General features: G+C 38.8%; 1 protein-coding gene across 1 annotated transcript in view; it reads left to right on the forward strand.

The window, feature by feature from the left end:
• LGR6 (leucine rich repeat containing G protein-coupled receptor 6) overlaps positions 1-21,388 on the forward strand; it is a 655,213-nt gene that overhangs the window by 571,987 nt on the left and 61,838 nt on the right. Inside the window, exon 14 of the mRNA XM_044076136.1 lies at positions 7,102-7,182. Coding sequence (XP_043932071.1) covers positions 7,102-7,182 — 81 coding nt within the window. The remainder of the gene's footprint in view (positions 1-7,101; positions 7,183-21,388) is intronic.

Consider the following 21,388-nt stretch of genomic DNA (forward strand, 5'->3'; position numbering starts at 1 on the left):
AAATAATTGAAGGATTTCAAAAGTGATGGTTTTGTGATTACTCACATAAGCCAGTGAAAGTAGAGAGAAATGAGATATATGGTCAGATTAACATAAACTAGAAAGACAGTGGTATTTAACAAGACAACTTAAATGGGTGGGAGGGAGGGGAAAAATTCTGCCTGACTCAGAACAGAGAGAGCTGTGGTCTCTTTTGAAGGCTTAAATGGCAGTGATGTTTTTCACAGTTCTGTGCAGATGCTGTAATGGATTGTGAGATTGCCAGTGACTACTGTCACATATATAGCAATATGCAACTATTACTAGTACTGTATATTTAAATGGGTGTTAACCTTAATGGGATGCACTTTCATGTGATTTTCTCTGTTGAGTAGTTTAGTAAAAAGTCTTGAGGACTGCATATTATGTTTTTAATGCATCTGTCATCAGTTATAACAATGTATAGACCTATCTTTGTACATATGCAATGACTACAAAGGTGCCATGCCCTCATGGATCTTCTTTAAGTGTGAGACTCGTAACACTGGGCCCTAGGATGGTGAAATAACTGCACCAGTCTGAATGTGGGCAGCAGAACCTGTCACAAGTCCTTTGCTTGTGAGTTATGGAGCTCACATGTGTTCCTTCATTTTTCGGGAAAACTGGACCCCCCCCCCAGCAGCAGCAACGGCAATTGTACATAAATAAGTAAATCTACAGGCAGTGATCCTAAGAATAAAAACTTTTTAAGGGGAATGGAGAGCAGAGACTCTCTTGTATAGGTTAGATAACCCGGCAGTCATGTGGTACGTGAGAACTGGGCAGCCAGTGCTTTTACATCCCATTTGAAGAGATGATGCAAGGCTCTTTATTATTCTAACTGTTAGAATGTGCTGCCAGCTGCAGCCCTTTCCAGGAGTTGAAGATAATGCAATCTGATCTGTGCATACTCTTTCAGGAATGTAGCACCCAAGAGATTGAGCTGACCACCATATAGTGCATGTGATTTCCAACTGAGAGATATGTCGTGAAGATGTTTCATTCGGAGACATTCTTGAAATCCTTAAGCAGAGAGGTGGCTGGACACCCAGTAACCCTTCATCTGAGGAGTCTGTATTCCTGGAGGCCTTTGGTACTGGGCCATCTACCTCCTGGGTGACCCCACTACAGTGACCACGGAAGCTTCCCAGGTGGAGTGGGGGTGGGGGGTGGGGGCATTTTCTGGGAAAAACTGTTCAAGGCACTTGGTTCCCCATAGAGGCAAATGTGCATATCAATGTCCTAAAGATGAGAGCAGTGCTTTTAGCATTGCAGGCTTTTCAGAATGCTCTCCCTTTGTGGATGATTTCAGTTCAATCAGGCAACATGTCAGTAGTTTGGTACATCAACAAACAAGGAGGAACCAGATCCTATCCTTTGTGTCGAGAAGCTCTCTGAGTGTGACAATGGGTGATCTCATCCAACTGCTTTCTCATAGCAATGCACATTCCAGGGAAATCCAATATGATAGCAGACAAACTGAGCAGGTACACTCTCCTACCTCATTAATGGTCACTCAACCAGAATGTTATGGAAATGATCTTCCACCAGTGGGGCCAGCCTTGTTATGATCCTTTTGCATCCCCCTTAAACAACAAATGCTGCAGCTACTTTGCCCTAAGCCCCCAATGGGGGGAATCACCGAGGGATGCTCTACTTGACGATTAGACTCCCAGTCTCCTTTACGCTTATCCACCCATTCTGCTCATTCTGAATTTCCTACAGAGAGCTGCCATGTGGAAGAGCAAGGTCATCCTCACTGCACCTTACTGGCCTCAACAGATTTGGTTTCCCTTCTCTTGGCCTCACTTTGTACACAAACCTTGAATTCTGGATCTGACTCCAGAACTTCTGTCTCATCCAACAGGCAAGATTCATCCAGACATAAAAAAACTCAGGCTGACTGCCTGGCTTCTCCAATTCCATTAATAGCCAGACAACCTATGCTTTCTTCACCTGTCCATCAAATAATTTTATCTTCCCATAAACCTTCTACAAGGAAACTTTCCTCAGGCAAATGGAAAAGTTTCATTTACTGGGCCCAAAATAATCATACTGAACCATTTTCAGGTCCAGTACATAGTGTCCTGGAATTTCTTACACATCTTTTTCAAGAAGGAGATAGTATGTCTACTGTTAAAGTTCAGTTATCACCAATATCAAACTTTCATATTGGTTTTGATGGATCTTCTGTAACCTTTCATAAAATAAGCAAAGACTTCTTAAAAGGTATTCTTTTAAGGCCCCCCTTTGAAGATCCTACTCCTCCATGGGACCTAAATTTGGTACTGCAGTCTCTTACTCAGGCCCCCTTTGAACCAACAGCTATGTGTGATCTTAAATACTTTCTTGGAAAACAGTTTTTCTAGTTGCTTTAACTTTTGCCAATTTCTGAAATTCAAACCTTGTCCTCTGAACCACCATACTTGATTTTCCATAAGAACCGAGTCACATTGTGAACTAAACCTTCCTTTCTGCCTAAGGTGGTATCAGAATCTAATATCGATCAGTCCATCAATTTACCAGTATTCTTTCCTAAATTTGCTAACAAAGGGGAATACATGTTGCAAGTACTAGATGTTCACAGACAGTTATGTTTTTATTTACATAGAACAAAAGAATTCAGAATAACTGACCAATTATTTGTTTCATTCGCAGAATTAAGGTTGGGAAAACCAGTTGCCAGAGTTACATTATCTAGATGGCTAACCAATTGCATTTCACTTGTGTATAACAAATCGGGCATGTCTCTACCAAATCCGTTATGAGCCCATTCTACTTGATCCATGACTACTTTCTCTGCATTGTGTGCCAGAATGTCCATGGATGATAAATGTGCAACAGCAACTTGGGCTTCTCCCCATTCCTTTGATACTTGTTACAAACTAGATCTGGTCTCCAGAGGCAGAGCATCATTTGGCTAAATGGTGCTTAGGAATATCCTTTCTTGAGTCCACCTGGGATTGTAGGTTGCTGGGGACTCTGTCCCATTAGTTAAGGATAGAATGAAAATTGACAACATCAGATAAAGAAGTAATGTACTCACCATAACATTCCATGTATGTTGTCCATTTTCATTCTTCCTCAACTCCCCTCCCACCAACCCCCATCCATAAAACTTCTAGAAGAATGAGTGGTTATAGGACACTTATGTCTTTTTTACTGAACACCAGATATAGCCATCTCCCAGTCTATATACTAATTTCTCTTTTTGCTATATGTCAGCAAACAAGATCTGAGGTAATTGGGGTTGGTGCATTATGGGTAAGGAGAAGCTTGAGAGTTCTTGGTTGCCACGAGCTTTAGCAACAGCCGAGTCGGAACCAAGGGATCGGGTCCAAACCCATTAGATGAGGAAGAATGAAAATGGGCAACACAGATGGAACGTTATGGTGAGTACATAACTTTTTTTTTTGCTATCTTTGACAGTATTTGAGGGGTTTGATGGAACCTGTCAATTTTTATGGGTTAGACTTGAAGGTTGTGCGTCAGGGTTGGCAACTCGGCACGTAAAAATCTACTGCCAATTATTAGTGGACCGGAGTTCCGCTGTGGCGACCCCTAACCGGGAAAAGCCGAAAGACACAACAACAACAACTTTGATATATTGATTCGTGATGTACTGTGACATCAGTGAATCATATATCCCCAATAAGTGCTATTACGTTAAGACAGCAAGTAACTAGGGTGAGACATGTGACATGGCTGAGTTTTCACTATTCAGTAAAGTGCAGAAAAAGAAAGCATCTTCTCTCTGTATGGTTTTTACTCAGCCATCCTGAACTGTTTAACAATAACCTTCAATTTGCAGATTTTACAAAACAGTTTTATACTGCGTTTCACAAAGGGTATGGAAAATACCACAAGAAATTTTAATTAAATTGTTTGTTAATTGGAGTAGGTGGTCTGGTTTAAAGTCCCTTTTCAGCTATGGGCTGGACAAGTTGGCACAATGAACAAATTCAGACAGTCGTTAATGTCTCTTTATACATAACAATACTGAAGATTTTCAGGAATCCAGCAATGAGTAGTATCAATTATATCCTAGAATCTGTCAGAAAGTCACATCCACTGATTTCATAGAATTTATCAGTCAGTAATATCAATGTATCCCAGAATCTCTTAATCCATGCTCCTGTTTCCTTCTTCACTTACATCTTACCAGGATGAGATACAGGTGCCAGGATTTCAGAAAAGCAGATGCCACATTTAGTTATTTAAGAGACATAAGCCATCTCTAGAAAGGACATGTTGAGGCCATTGCTTTTCCCAGTCTAAAAGAATTGTGTATCTGGACAGAGGAAAGACGACAAGGAGACATAGTGGTGGAATGAGGAAGTACAGGAGAGTGTACAGAGGAAGAGGTTGGCAAAGAAGAAGTGGGATTGTCAAAGAGATGAAGAAAGTAGACAGGAGTATAAGGAAATGAGGTGCATGGCAAAGAGGTGGTGAAGGCGAAGGATAAGGCATATGAAGAGTTGTATGAAAGGTTGGACATGAAGGAGGGAGCAAAGGATCTGTACCGATTGGCTAGACAGAGGGACCGAGCTAGGAAAGATGTGCAGCAGGTAAAGGTGATAAAGGATAATGAGGGAAACATACAAGCAAGGAGAGTGTGTTGAGCAGATGGAAAGAGTACTTTGAGGGGTTGATGAATGAAGAGAATGAGAGGGAGAGAAGAATGGATGATGTGGGGATAGTGAATCATGAAGTGCAATGGATTAGCAAGGAGGAAGTAAGGATAGCTATGAAGAGGATGAAGAATGGAAAGGCTTTTGGCCCAGATGACATACCTGTGGAAGCATGGAGGTGTTTAGGTGAAATGGCAGTGGAGTTTTTAACCAGATTGTTTAATGAAATCTTGGAAAATGAGAGAATGCCTGAGGAATGGAGAAAAAGTGTTTTGGTACCGATGTTTAACAATAAGGGTGATGTGCAGAGATGTAGTAACTACAGAGGGATTAAACTGATCAGTCACAGCATGAAGTTATGGGAAAGAGTAGTGGAAGCTAGTTTAAGAAGGGATGTAATGATTAGTGATCAGCAGTATGGTTTCATGCCAGGAAAGAGCACTACAGATGCGATGCTTGCTCTGAGAGTGTTGATGGAGAAGTATAGAGAAGGTCAGAAGGATTTGCATTGTGTTTTTTGTAGACTTAGAGAAAGCATATGACAGGGTGCCTAGAGAGGAGTTGTGGTATTGTATGAGGAAGTCGGAAGTGTCAGAGAAGTATGAAAGAGTGGTACAGGATATGTACGAGGGTAGTGTGACAGCAGTGAGGTCTGCTGTTGGAGTGACAGATGCGTTTAAGTTGGAGGTGGGATTACATCAAGGATCAGCTCTGAGCCCTTTCTTATTTGCAATGGTAATGGACAGGTTGACAGATGAGATCAGACAGGAGTCCCCGTGGACTATGATGTTTGCAGATGACATTGTGATCTGTAGTGAGAGTAGGGAACAGGTGGAGGAGACCCTGGAGAGATGGAGATATGCTCTAGAGAGAAGAGGAATGAAGGTCAGCAGGACTAAGGCAGAATATATGTGTGTGAATGAGAGGGAGGATAGAGGAATGGTGAGGATGCAGGGAGTAGAGGTGGCAAAGGTGGATGAGTTTAAATACTTGGGATCAATAGCTCAGAGTAATGGTGAGTATGGAAGAGAGGTGAAGAAGAGAGTACAGGCAGGATGGAGTGGTTGGAGAAGAGTGTCAGGAGTGATTTGTGACAGACGAGTACCAGTAAGAGTGAAAGGGAAGGGCTACAAGAGGGTAGTGAGACCAGCTATGTTATATGGGTTGGAGACAGTGGCATTGACAAAAAGGCAGGAGTCAGAGCTGGACGTGGCAGAGTTAAAGATGTTAAGATTTGCACTGGGTGTGACGAGGATGGACAGGATCAGGAGTAAGTATATTAGAGGGTCAGCCCAGGTTGGAAGGTTTGGAGACAAAGCCAGAGAGGCAAAATTACGTTTGTTTGGACTTGTGCTGAGGAGGGATGCTGAGTATATTGGGAAAAAGATGCTAAGGATGAAGCTACCAGGTAACAGGAAAAGAGGAAGGCCTAAGATAAGGTTTATGGATGTGGTGAGAGAGGACATGCAGGTGGTTGGTGTGACAGAGCAAGATGCAGAGAACAGGAAGAAATGGAAACAGATGATCCACTGTGGTGACCCCTAATGGGAAAAGCCGAAAGAAGATGATGATGATTTTTAAATGTTTTCTGTGACGGTTTGTCAGCTGCATAAGCAACATGCCTCTGCACTGAGTCAGGCACTGGATTTTGTTCTTTAGTTAACACAACAATATGCAATGCAATTTAAAGCAGCAATCAAGTTACGTTTTGGTAAAATATACACTGTTCAAGTAAACATGGTATTCATGAGCCAGCAAAACAGGTACAGGTGTCTAAGATAGTGTACAGTTGTACTACTTAAATGATTAAATTTCATGAGAAGGTGTCTGTGTCTGCGTGTTTTATACTTTTACTCTTCATGTTTATTTTTAAGGTATATGCTGCTCACCAAGTAACATAAACAAAGTTTGTGTTAATATGTAAAAACAAAGGTAGGTTGGTTTATTCTTTAGTACTCCTTCCCTATACCCTCTCTTTTTTAGTTTTTTCTGCTTCTTAGTGTATGCTTCTTAAAACAATTCAGATTTTGTTCTTTAATCTTGCAGTTACAACTAATACCCACTGAGTGTCAGCAGAGAGTAAGGGATGAAGTCCTTGTAGCCCAGGAGATGAGAACAGCCTGGTTCATATTATACAGCTCCTTCCCAGTTCTTGCTGCACCAAATACTTGGTGTATTTATTTTTGTTTAAAATTCATGACACAAACAATTTATGTCTCATCTCACTCTCGGTGCTGTAGGGTATTCACCATACAGATAATGAGCTTTAAATTGAGTGTCCTGTCCCACAACACTGAACAATATTACAGTTAAGCTCCGCCTTTACTAGTTAATTGGTTGCCTTATTCTGATCTGTTTTCACAGTTAGTTGAGATTCCTCTTTGCAACAGTTGTATGTTTTTTGAGGTGTAAGAACAGTCATTAAATTAGATTTCCTTATTACTTTGCATAGATGACTTGGAAATTGAGGACTTCCATTCAGACGTAGAAGATTCAAAGCTGAATCCCAGTATTCAGTGTATACCTACACCAGGTAAGTAGAATTATGTATTTATTATTTATTTATTTGACATTTGTTTACTGGAAAAGTCAGTCTGGGTCAAAAGTACCTGTTTTCAGCAGAGGCCCAGGGAGAAAAGCTCCATGCTTATAAACATCTACATACATACATTTTACTGTTTAATTTATACAGTGGGTAGGTAGTTTACTGTCATACAGATACATTCAAGAATCCAGGTACAAACATATTATAATTTCTTTTCTTCATTATACAGAGGATAGGTAGATTATCTTCTTACATAGAGTAATACATATTATTATTCAGTTGTATTTGTAATTTGACACTGGGATATGTTATTGAGCAGCATTTACTTTGTAATAAAAGAGAGAAACATCATGGAGAGATGTGGAAGAGTGTAGGGAGGTGCTTAGCTGAAATATTAGCCGATATATAGAAAGAGGGATATAGAGAGGAAGTGTAAGAAAGCTAGATTGGGGGTGAAAGGAGGTATTTGAGACGCGAGGAAGAGGTATTAAGTGGAACTAGAATACAACATACATGAGGGAAGGACAGTTTAGAGTAAGGCTTGAAGGAAGACAGATTTTAGTGGTAGGTTGTGTATATGAAGTAGAAGAGGGTAGAGTAGGTGGGTGTGAAGAGAGGAGTGAAGGGTTTTAGGTGGGAGTGTCAGCTAGAGGTAGAAATGTCAAGCTTATGTTAGCCAGGAGTAGATCAGGAGCATATCCAGGTATTATTTAGATTTTTTTTTTTGTTTGTTTTTTTTTTTTTAGGAGGACATCCAGGTTAGTAATTGTTCTTGTGGTTGGGGGAGAGAGTTCCAGATTTTGGCTACTGAGTAAGGATATAAGCGTTGTCATGGTGCTTTTGAAGGATATGAAACAGCTAAGAGTTTTTGTCTTTAGACATCAAGGTTCTATATTGGGGCATATGAATTCACTATACAACTAAGAGCTGGGCATGCTAAAGGTTTATAAATGATGTGTAAGGTTAAGAGTTGGACATAATGGAGGTAGTTAGGGAGTTCAAGCCATTGTAGCATATGTAATGCTTTGCAGTGATGTGTGCTGGTCTTTGTATTAGTGGCAAACTTGGCCACTTTGTTGTAGCAGCATTCTGTTTTAGATCTGATGGTGGCGTTTAGGTTAGTGAGAATTGTGGCACCATATACTAGGGAGGACAGAAGGTAGGATTTGGAGAGAGAGTGACTCTGATCGATGTATTTAGGAAGTGTTTGTTCCTATACAGGATGCCTAGTTTCTGGTGGGTTTTCTTAATGTTATGCTGGATATGGAGATCAAACCTAAGTTGGTTGTTTATAATGACTCCTAATAGTTTAGTGTGGGGGACTATTTCAATTACAGTATTGTCTGCAGAAAGGATCTTGAGCTGATTTATGTCGAGCGAGTCATTTTTTTGCCATAAAGAGAAGGAGTTTGTATTTTTTAGGGTTAATAAAGAGTTTTGAGTTAGTAAGCCAGGTTTCAATGTAAATAAAAGTTTGTTGAGTGATGGAGCACAGTTGAGGAAGTATGGGAGAGGAGCAGATGATAGTAGAGTCATCTGCATATTGTATAACTGTTCCTAGGGATGAGGAAGTGTGCAGGTTGTTAGTAAAAATATTAAAGGGTAGTAGTCCAAGGATGGATCCCTGTGGAACTCCTGTGGGGGTGTAAAGAATGGGAGAGATGGTGTTTAACCATTTCACAGCTTATTTTTGATTGTTCAGGCAACTGTTAAACCACTGTATACCAGGAGGTTAGTCCTAGGTTGGAGAGCTTAACAAGGAGTACGGAGTGTGAGACCATGTCGAAGGCTTTTGATAGGTCAAGAAATAATGCTGACACAAAGTTACCAGTGTCAGCAGAGGTGATGTGGCCTGGATGGAAACCATGTTGGCTATGGGTAAGTAGGTCATTATGGGTCTATATTATAAGCACGAAAAGACTAAACTGCAAATGCTCACATGAGCGAAAATGCCGGTAATCAAACTTGCTATTGTGGGGGGTTGCGCCCCCACACCCCCCGCTAACTATATATTCTAACTCCGAGGCCGCACTACAGTGAGAAAAGTGCAAATATCCAACTCTTCACTGTAACACGACCCCATAATCACACTTTCGATTCCCGGCATTTTCACTCATGTGAGCGTTTGCGGTTTAGTCTTTCCGTGCTTATAATATAGACCCGGTCGTTATGTAGTAAAAATTGTACAAGCTGCTGATGAATGCATTTTTCCAATCTTTTGGAGATGGGAGATAGGATGGCTATTGGTTGAAAGTTAGTTACTTCAGTTGTGCTTCCCCCTTTGTGGACAGGAATAATCTGTGACATTTTCCAGATGTTGGGAACTTTAGATTCAGACATGGATCTGTGGATCTGTTGATAAGAATATTGATGGGGTATGCAATGGAGTCAACAGCTAATTTAAGTTACTCTGATGGGAGGTTATCTGCTGAGGTAGAAAAAGGTTTAAGTTTACCTAATAATTTTTTATGAGACTTTTTGGGATGGGTTGAAGAGAGAATTTGGCTAAGTTATGGGAAGGCGAATTTCGGGGGTTATAGAGGTGCTGGTCAGGGGGAGAAGCGGCGGCAGGATTGATGGTAGCTGTGGAAGAAGAGGAGTTGGGGTTGGAATTTGAGATTAGTGAAGCTACAGATTATATAAAATGAGTGTTGAAGTCATTAGCTATTTGTAGAGGTGGGGCATGCATCAGAACATGGGCAGTGGTCTTTTTTGGTCCCAGATTTAAGTAGTGATGAGATTTTGGGATTAGATCTATGCTCATGTTTCATGTGGGTGTAATATAATTGTTTTTCTTTGTTAGCTTGCTTTTTTTTTGGTTGCAGAGTTGCCTGAATACTTGTAGATTTACATCATTTTTATTTTGTTTCCAGTGACTCCAGGCTACGTCCCTTTTGTAAATAAGATTTGTACATGCTTCGGTTAACCAAGGAGCAGGATTGTTTCTGATTCTTTTACATTGGAGCAAGGGCATTAAGTATACTTTGAAAAGTAGTATTAAAATATTGGATTGCTACATCTAGAGGAAGATGTTTCAGAGCTGACCAGTTTGCAAGCATCAGTAGTTTATTAAACTTATCTTAAGAAAAGTTAGGTTGTGGACTTTTTTCAGAGTGTGTTTCTTCAGTAGGTCAGTGGTGGTTCTGAGGGCCTAGTTGGGTAGATGGTCACCTGGGGTATTGGGAAGTGTGCCTGTGGTATTAAAATTAGCAGGATGGGATACAAGAATCCATTTCAGTGTGGCTTGTTGAGTATAGTTTTTACTGTATCAAGTAGGAGAATTGATGATTTGAGTAAAACCAAACAGGTTAATACTGTTAGTTGCATTTTGAGATGAGGGTGTTAGCTAATCAGTGTTGACATCGCTTAAAATGATTGTTTCATGGGTAATTGTTTATGCGATCCAGGATAGTATGTCTTTGAGTATGAATATATTCTGGCCTGGGGGAATATATAGTACTATTAAGCAGATATGTTTTGTGCTGTTAAGATTTAGAAAATATGTAAATATCTCTGTGTTTGTGAATGTGGAAATGCTGTTAGTAAAAGGAGTGATATTAAAGGTATCAGAGTAGAGTAGGCTTACTTCTCCTCCTTTCTTATGGGTTCTATCAAGTCTAATTATGCCTATAGTTGGCGGGTGTGATTTCTGAGTCTTTCACATGAGAATTGATCCATATTTCAGTTAGGGCTAGGATATCGAGTTTGTACTGGATAATCCAGGCATGGAAGGGGATATTTTGTTGTGTAGGCTTCTAAGGTTTAGTGTTATTATATTTAGGCTTTTTGGATATGTTCTAGAGTGTATATTAGGGAAGAGATGAGGATTTCGGTGAATATCTGTGCATTGCTGTAATATGGAGGTAAAATAGCAGTGTAGTGTATTATGTTTTTTGAAGCAGTAGGTGTAAGTGGCTTACATTGTGGTTTAGTATGGGGAGTTGTAAGGATTTTAGGAGGAGAGTAATGTATTAGAGTATCATAAAATAGCTGAGGGGAGATATTAAAGAAACTGTTCAGGTGAGACAGCTATGTGGGGGTGGAGGTAACTGTGGAAGAATAATATCTTGGAGTTTGAACTGATAGTGCTGTAGCATGTGTGAGGAGTACTAGCAATGTGGTGAGACAGGATATTACTAGCATTATTAGTTGAGTGAATATATATGTGAAGGATTGGAGCTGAAAAAAAGTCTAAGGTTAGTCTTGGGGGAGATATAGTACTACTTGGCTGGGTTGGATGTATGTGTATAGAGGTTTGACAGATAGTAGGAGGGGTTAAAATGAGGTGATTTATTAGAAAGAGTAATTTGTTGGTGATCCTGAATGGATAGAGAGTGTGGGATAGAGTTATGTAGGTATAGATGTAGTGGGGTGGGTGGATTTGGTGGTAGGGTCAGGGAGAGGAGTGAAGCCTCAGCAGAGCAAGGGTGGAATCGACTAAGTTGCCCCACGTTAATCGGGTAGCAAAGAAAAACAATCAGTAAGCAACTTAAGGTATGTATGTAATTTCAATAAGGTGATGCTTTGAATGCTAACCCTGTTAAGATTCACTTTTTTAAAGTTTAAACTTAGTTCCCTTCTAGTTTGTGGAATGGGAGGTTGAAAAGTTAGCAGATAGTCTGAATTCCTGATGTATAAAAGGGTTAGCCAATTCAAGTTGCTTGGTTTCCTAGAACAAAGTTACAAAGAAGCCATTCTAATGGTGGGGGGGGGGGGCTCACACTGCGTAGCAAAGTAATTTAATTCTTAGATTAAATTATGAAAATTTGAATGCTTCACTAGTAGTATATTGAGCACAAGCAGGAAAATATAGCATCCCTACTTTATAAAGGTTGTAGCCTGTTTGGCTAAGCGACACTGATGTCTTTAGGAGTACTTCCAGTTCCTTCTTTTTTTTTCTTTTGGTCAGTTGATTTATAGAGGTTGTAGTCTGTTTGGCTAAGCAATGCTGATGTCTTTAGGGGTACCTTCATTTCTGGTTTCTTTATGGTGTTTTTTGAGCAGTTGATTTATAGAGGTTGTAGTCTGTTTGGCTAAGCAATGCTGGTGTTTTTAGGAGTATCCTCAGTTCCCTTTTCCTTAGGGTGTTTTTTTGAGGGGGGCAGTTGATTTCTAGAGGTTATAGTTTGGCAAAGCAATGGTGATGTCTTTAGGAGTGCCTTCAGTTCTATTTTCCTTATGGTGTTTTTTGGGCAGTTGATTCATGAGATGAGACAATTAGGTGTGCACACAGCTAGGGGGAGATGTTATAAGGGAGACCTGTCCTGCTGGAGACTAACTAGGAAAGGTCATTATAACTAGGAAAGGAATCACAGTCTTAGATTGTTAATATTCTGTAATGTGCCTGTCACAAAATAAGCCATTTTTCATTACTGTCCGATTGAAGCACATGCTCATCGTAAATCCAACATTTCTTATGCAAATACATCTGCTAGCCATGCTAAAACTGAGTATCACTTTGGCTGCCAGGTATCAAACTGACAAGAGTCACAGCTGATGTTTTTCTACGTAACAATTTTTTTCTTTAAATGCTGTTGCTGTCCAAATGTATGCAGCTGTTTTCCTGTTACATCATTCTCTTTAAATGCCACTGTTGTCTGACTGTATGTAATATACAAAAACAATAGCAGTGACTACTATCAGACTGGTAGCCAGTAGCTGTGCCACAAATAAATATAACTGCAACTTCTGGCTACTGAATGACAGCAGAAAAAGCTAGGAGAAATGCTGAAGTCCATTTATGCAATTACATTACTTAAATAATGTCATTATATAATAGTAGTAATCCACAACTAGGTGTGGGTAATGCTTCGTCCTTCTGATCAAACCACATCATTCTTGGGTAAATTCAACATTACCTACACCCACGTGCGTATTATTGCTAAAATGACAACCAAAGAATACAGCTTTTCTGTTATTCAGCTACGGGATGTCTGAGGTTGTGAAAACTGCCAGAAGCAGAAAGCAAATGGAAGGAAATGTAAAAGGAACTTCAGAAACATTTTTCCATAAACACTGTGTGGCATGTGGACAAACAGAATACGAAAGGAGGCAGCTTGTGTACTGAATATGACATCAGAAATATGGCATGCAAAGACAAAGCAAGTCTGAATAGTGAGGTAGTATCAGGGCCTGAAGGGTCTCCAATGTCTGTACCTCACATCTTGCAAGTCAGGTTGAAGAGTTTTATTGCGCTATATTCTGATACCTACATGAATGGGCTTTTCCAGGTCTAGTCTTACAGACATTTCATGGAAAGAAGGCACAGAGAGCTGCATTACAGGCACCAAGATTCTTCAAGAATCATATTTCATTAATAGCCATCTACTCAGTCCCTGTTATCCCAACTTCATGTGTCCACTCAGTACCTTCTGTCCTAACATCACATGTCCTCTTAGTACCTCAGATCTCAACATCATGTGTCCACTCAGTCCTTTCTAGCCCAACTTCCTGCATGTTTCAGCTCAGTCTTGTTCACCCTGTGAGTTTGATCATCATATCTTAATCACAGTAATTCTCAGTTCCCCTCATATTTAAGAATTTAGGCTATTTGTAATGGAACTTCATTATTTTATGAACATCTTCTCATGTTTATTTTCATGCCCCTACAAACAGCTATGAAGAGTAACAGACAGCAGTGGAGACAGTAAGGAGCATGCTCACTTGAACTGATCCAGAAGAATCCCCCCCAGGATGGTCGAGGTATATGCCACTCACTCCCACCTTCCCATCCCTATTCCCTCCAGCTCATGTGCTCACTAGTTAAACGTGGCTCATTTGTGTCATAGTTAGGGCCACTGAAGGGGTAAAGGCTACATTATATCTTTCAGTATACAAACCTTCAGTCAAATGCATATTGCAGCCTGCAACAAGATGTACAGCTGTTGCTAGATCTGTATTGCAGAACCTACATTTGTCTGTATCTCCTATCTTTTCTAAGGGTTTTATGAACCATTGCATATGTAGTCCACTAACTTGAGCTGCCAATATTAACCTTTGTTCTTTATATTATTTATTTTTACTTTTTTGCATTTTTTTTGTTGCTGCTTGAAGTTTTCCCACTTCTGGTTTGATTTCCATGCGTGCACCATTTCTAAAGCCTTCTGCTAACCTGAGCAAAACTGTCAGCTTGGACTTATTTTCTGTATGGATTAAAACAGTCACTGTATTTGGATATGATGATGTTAATGAATATGTATGCAATCCCATAATCACTGACCTTTACACGTAGAGAGTTTCAAGGAGGCCCATGTCTCCTTGAGACCAAGGGATAGATAATCATGGCAAACACTGGCTCTTGTATCTGATGGGCATGAAGCAGTCTTCTTGTTTTCTTGCCAAACTTACCCAGCTCTTTTTGGGACCAGTTGTTCACACCAAAGCTGTAAGAACAGGAAGTGCAAGATGACTTGTAGCTTGAACTTTATTCTTAGATGTCAAAATGGTTTCAGTTTTAGTTTCAGGCTTCTAAAATATTCCTTACTAAACTTTGTTCTTATTTGTCAATGTATCGCTGCCACTTCATCTATTCCCAGATATTTATGTATTCTTCCTTGTTCCACCTGTATTATATCACATTCCTCTCCAAGTTTTATATTTTTATGCTTTAATTTCCCTTTTATAAACATTGTTTTTGCATGGTTATTGAGACCAAATGACATTCTTTTGTCATTTAAAAAAGTTTTAACAACTTGTAGCTGTACTTTCAGATGTTTGTTGTTTTATCATCCACAAAACGTAGATGAGATATCTTTTGACAGGATAGTTCTCTTTGGGTCAGACTGAATCCATGGCGTAGACTGTTAAGTAAGCAACTTAACAGATTGAGGGCACGGCGATGAGTAATGTTGACAAAGAATCACCCTGGAATATTCAGCACTGGATTCTTTGACCATGGAGAGCACATTGCCCTTCTTGTGGTTTAATTGCAAAATGGTTTACAAGTTCTTCATAGTAATTGTGATATGATTTATCATAGTATGGTGGATTTTGTAAATTTGTAAGCATTGCATAACCCAGGAATGTGAAATACAGTTAAATGTTCTTTTTTAGGATATTTTAAACACCTTTATTAAATAATCACTTAAGAGTTAGGCAAACACATTAACAGAAAAGAAAAAAAAAACATATTGACATTTGTTTCATTTACACACATACAGCACATATTTTTTTCTTTTTTGTAATTATCATCAGTCCAACATTACATAAATTGCTGAAATCATGCCTTCCCTTAAACCTCACTCATTCTCCTTCTGCATGTTCTGTTCCCACAATTTCCATTTTTGTAATTTATTTATTCTTTGTTAACTGGGTTAGTCTGACTAGGCTAGAAGCATCTTTTCAGGGGAGACCAGAGGTGGTACTTATACTACTAGGAGAAATTTGGCCAGGGCATTGAGAAACTTCCCATAGTCTTTTTTTTTTTTTTTTTTTTTTTTGAAAGGTTAAGAATTATTGTTCTGTTAATGTATGCAGATGACATTATAATAATTGCAAAAAAATTGGATAAAAGAAGTTATAATTTGCACAAAGAGTATCTAAAAGCGATAGGAATGGCTTTAAATAAAGAGAAGAATAAAGATTTAGGTGATGTAGTAAAGACAGGGGGTCTACATTTTACAATGAATGACATTTTTGTGTTAGGTCTAAAATTTGGGAATAAGGATGTAAGTAGAATTCAATGAGAAAAAAAACAATAAAAGAAATAAAACAAACCTGTCGTTTCCAAAAAATATATAAATTAGCATGCAGAAAAAAGGCTTATTTGATAAATTCAGTACTGATTGGAAAATATCATTCTTAGCAAGTGTATTTATCTTGCTAACAATATTGGAAAACAGATTATTGCAGATAGTTTTTCATTTATATGAGGTTCTAGATTAAACCCAGTAAAAAGAGGAGTTGGTATGTAAAGAAGAAAGAGGTTTAGGTTAATTAACCCAATGGTATATACTGCTTCATTAAAATTGTATAAAGTGTTAAAGTGGATAAATGAAAAAGATGAGAGATTAGTAATAAGAATGTATAAATATAAGCAAGATACATTTCAGGGTATGGTAAAAGACTGTATAAATGAAGAAATAAAATGTGGAAAATAAAAACTGATGATATAGAAAAAGATAAAAAAGTATGGTATTAGAATTTAATGATAAAACATTACCACATAAACCAGCAAATGAAAAAAAAATTAAGCTATAAAAATAAGAAGCAAACTGTGTAATCAGAAAGTAGAATGTCAAGATTTTTTGTGGAGACTGGTAATAAATAAATTGCCAGTAAAAGATAATATGCCGTATAAAAAGATAAGTGATCGAATATGTTTACATTGTCAAGAAGAAACTACAGAATGTGTTTTTGAAATGCAAAAGAGTAAAATAATTATGAGGAAAACTATGTAAAGACGATTTTTTGAAGGTATAAAAGAAGAGGATAAAATAAACATGGATATAATTAAATATGGATGTTATACAAACAGAAGTAAAAAATATGTTAAAAGAATAGATACAAATTTATTTATGTAAAATCCTCCAAAGCTAGTTACGAAAACAAAATTGCCACTGACTCTAAAGACAACCACAAAGCATTCTATAGCTATGTCAAGAATCTCAATGGGAACACTCAGATCTGCTCTGAGTTACAGCACAATGGCACTAAATATACAGAACCAACTGATATTGCCAACATCCTAGCAGATAGGTTCAGTGCTAACTTTACCCCCCTCTCACCCCCTAGAGGGCCCATCTCTACACCAGAAGAATGCAAAGTTCCTATAATTACAACTGCACAGGTAAAACACACACTCTCCAAAGCCAAGAACACAGCATCCATGGGACCTGACAATATCCCAGCCTGCATTCTACATGAACTACAGAATGAACTGGCACCCTACCTAAGTACCATGTTCAATCATAGCCTCACCTCAGGCTTTGTACCCATTGAATGGCACACCGCGACAGTTATCCCACTCCACAAAGGGGGAGCCACGACGGACCCTGGGAACTACTGCCCCATTTGCCTGACAAGCCTGGTCTGCAAGGCCATGGAACATATCATCGTGGGACTCATAAACAAAGACATTGGTAATCTCCAAACTCTGGACCCTACCCAGTTTGGATTTGTAAAAGGCAGATCATGTCTCCTAAACCTGACTGACTTCTTTGAAGCAGTCACCAAAGCCGTAGATGAGGGAAAAATGGTTCACACAGCTTATCTAGATCTCGCCAAAGCTTTCGACACCATCCCCCACTCTGGAATTATAGATAAGCTCACTAAACTTGGTATAAATCCCTATGTCACAAGATGGGTTGCCAACTGGCTCACGGACAGAACCCACACTGTGAAAGTAGAAGATTCCAAATCCGACTTCAGACCAGTGACAAGTGGAGTACCACAGGGTTCAGTCCTGGGTCCTCTCCTGTTTGGTATCTACTTCTCTGAAATGCAGGCTAACACAGAAGGTCTTTGGCTAACAAAGTTTGCAGATGACTGCAAACTAGGAGCCATAATCGAAACTCCTAACGATTTGGACAAACTACAAAAGGGCCTCACTGAGACAGATACCTGGTGTCAAAGCCATGGCCTGAAGCTCAATGCCAAAAAGTGTATTGTCATCCCCTTTGGTAAAAACTCTGTACCCATGAACTACCACATAGCTGGTAGTCTACCTAATGCCGAAAATGTGATGAGACCTTGGGACACAGGTGGACAGTAGTCTCTCCTTTGATAATCACATCGCCACAGTGGTCAGGAAATCCTTCTACGTGGCTCATCTCATCAAAAAAGGATTCTCATCCAGAAAAAAAAGAGGTTATTGTTCCTCTCTACTCATCACTCATTAGACCCATTATAGAGTACAATGCCCCTTTTGGTATGTACCTCACAAGACATTTACAACAACTGGAAAGACCACAGAAATACCTCACAAAGAGGATTACTGGCCTCAAACAGATGCCCTACGTAGACCGTCTCAAAAAACTACAGCTTTACTCCATCACATATCGCCTACTCAGGGGCGATCTCTGCCTTACATACAAAGCTATGTCAAACCCAGAGCTGTTGGACATACTGCACTTAAAGAAATCCCAATCCCTCCGAGCTACATGCTCTAGGGACCTAAACCTTGTCACCACAATAAACAGAACATGCTGGAGGGATAGATTCCTGTCCCAGAGACTTCCCATACTCTGGAACAGACTACCTGTCTATGTCAAACAGAGCTCCACATTAGCACTCTTCAAGAAAAATCTTGATGATTGGATGGGAAATGGGAAATTCACCCTGGGGATCACTTCTGTGGCTATTCTCAACAAGGGCACAGGAAAATAATTTTCTTAGGTGGCGAAAGCCAGGGTACATTTTTTGGCTAGGCTTATATAGGCCCTAGGCCAATAGCCTAGTACCTACCTATGAACCTATGTTATATGGGCTATATGAAATGAAAGAATAAATTAAATTATGTTTAATGGCAAATGGAGTTTATCAACAATATTAAGTAAAATCAGATGGTGTTTATGTAATAAGGATAACAATTTAGTATGATTGTAAAGGAAATTATGAATATCTGTAAACAGATTTGTATATCCATATATTAGTACATTTATAAATATGTGTAAATAAGTAAACATTTTGTAAATAACAGTTCCTTTTATATAACGAAAGACCCCTATTCTATTTGATAGGTGCTGTCATTCACCTGAACTACCACCAACTCAAGCAGTTGGGGCCTCAGTTTAATGTCTCATCTGAAGGATGGCACACTCGGGACTGCAGAACTACAGTGTCAGCATTCAATCTTTGTGGTGTGGCAATAGAACCCACAGCCTTCTGCACCAAAGGTGAGTGTGCCACCTGTTGTGCCACTGACACTGCTATGTAATTTGCTCCTTCCCTTTTCTAAAGATCACTCTTCCAGTTCTTTTATCTCTTATAATATGTAGTACTTTAAATACAGTTAGTTTAGACTTTGATTTCCATTTTCTAGCAACTGCTTTTTTGGCATCAATAAAGTTAAACTTAATAAGGCCTTACTATGTCTAGGCAATTCAGATCCTGTGTTCCAGCTTAAAAATTGTATCCTTAGTTACAGCCATTTCCTCAGCTCTGTAGGGAAATTTTAAAATCTGTCAACTTTCAGTTATCTCTTCTTTCCTCATCACACCTCCAACATTTGCTATCTACCTGAAGAAAAATTGTATGAAGGCTGCAAGTGTATGAAGGTGCCTATGCAAACAATTCCAAGCAAAGATGCTAAACCTTCTGGCCTTTGTTGCATACTCAAGAGCCATACACATGTCCTCACATTGTTCCCTTGTAAATCGCTTTTTCAGTCTCTCCCACAATCCTTTCTAACATCCTCTTATTGATTCTTACAGCTATCATGAAATATTTTATTTGCCTTACTTATTATCTCTTTTTTTTTTAACAGCAACTTCTGTCCCAAGATTAGACTAAAACCCCACTAGAGCAGGTCTTTCACTTAGGACTGCTTTATCCCTTTCTCTTTGAGTATAAAATTATATCAATCCCTGGTAGGGAAGGCAGTCATTAACTGGCAGTCCAAATATCTTCTTGGCCTCTTCCCACTCTGTTACCTTTTCCTCTGTAGTTATTTGCTCACTCCCAAATATCTTCATTTCTTTGCCAATTTTCGCCAATAAATTACAGCCCCTTTTGCCTATTTTCTGTACCCCTACTTACAGTCAGCCCTCCTGGCAAAATCTCCTTTCTCCAGTCTCTAGCTGGCTTAGTTCTTAGAATACTATCTACTACTTTATGAAGATCTACATTCAAAATCCCATTCTGTCTTTATTTCTTGAACTTCCCCCTGCTTCATCATTATCCCTTTTCATTTAAATTATAACCTTCTGCTTATGTTATGTATATGAGCCTTAACTGTGTAGCACTAAAAATATCCTTTCAAATCAGGTAATCCTAAACCACATAGTTCTATTGGAAAGATCAACATATCCCACTGAACTCTTGCCTTCTTACCCTCCCAGATAAATTCCTTCAATTTTATTTAATTATTGTCCACAACTTCTCGTCTGGTTGATAAAAATGTACCTGGCCTCGGGCATGGCTTGGATAGCAAGCTGAAAGCAGCAGAATTCTTAAGCTCTGCAGTCTTCATTTTTTTCCTGACAGGAATTGTTATTTAATTTCACCAACAAAGACCTGAAACTAGTAAAATCAGATTCTGGAAGTTGTAAGCTACAAGTTGGTGTAATTCTTCAACTAAGATTTTCATATTTTCCTGTCAAACTTTCTAATAGAAGGGACATTAAAACCACATTCACAAAGGAAGATGAGTAGCTCCAAGTTCTCTCAGTAAGAAAATCCAATCAAAGAAAAAAATACAGGAAATCCTTACTACATTTCAAGACTTGGTGGGTAGAATAGACAAATTAAACTTAAAAGTGGACACTATAAAAGAAGATACCACTAAACAAATAGCCTTATTAAATGAAGTCCTTAAACAACAAACTGCCCAGATTGCTGCTTTGGAAGATTCTATAACAGATATAGACTACAGGTTAACAGAAAGAGAGAAAAACATAAACTTTCTTCTTCAAGAAAACTTCAGACTCATTGAGAAGATAGACGACACTGAGAAGAGAACCAGGAGAAACAATATAAGAATCTATGGCATCCCGGAGCAGATGGAGGGGGACAATATGATTAATTTCCTGACTTCTTGGATTCCTAAAATCCTAAACCTACCTGAAGCACTATCCTTTGGGATAGAAAGGGCACATAGGTCTTGTAACTACAACTTCTGCATCCAGTAAAAACAGCCGTCCAAGATCTATTATTGTAAAATTTATTTCCACTCAAGACAAAGGCCTTGTTTTAAGAACTGCCTAGTCCCTTGCTCCATTAAAAAAACTGACGATCAAATCATTAGGTTTGACAAAGACTTTTCACCTTTTAAGGCAACCTAAACCCATGGATTCTTCAATGAACTGAAAAAGACAATCTTCAAAAAATGAACTATTAAAGAAAAAAGAAACCCAGAGACAAATTAATATACATAACTTCATATTTCATGCATGTTTTTGTTTTCTCTCCTTCAAATAATGTGGAATCACACACAGAAGTTAATGTAACCTTTTTCTTTCTTATTATCTTTTCCACAATAATGCTAATTTTATAAATAATACATAGTACTCAAAAATTCAAGTAGATCAAAAACCTT

This window comes from Protopterus annectens, chromosome 7.part0, assembly GCF_019279795.1.
Source record: "Protopterus annectens isolate FY-2018-M chromosome 7.part0, PAN1.0, whole genome shotgun sequence".
Classification (NCBI taxonomy): domain Eukaryota; kingdom Metazoa; phylum Chordata; order Ceratodontiformes; family Protopteridae; genus Protopterus; species Protopterus annectens.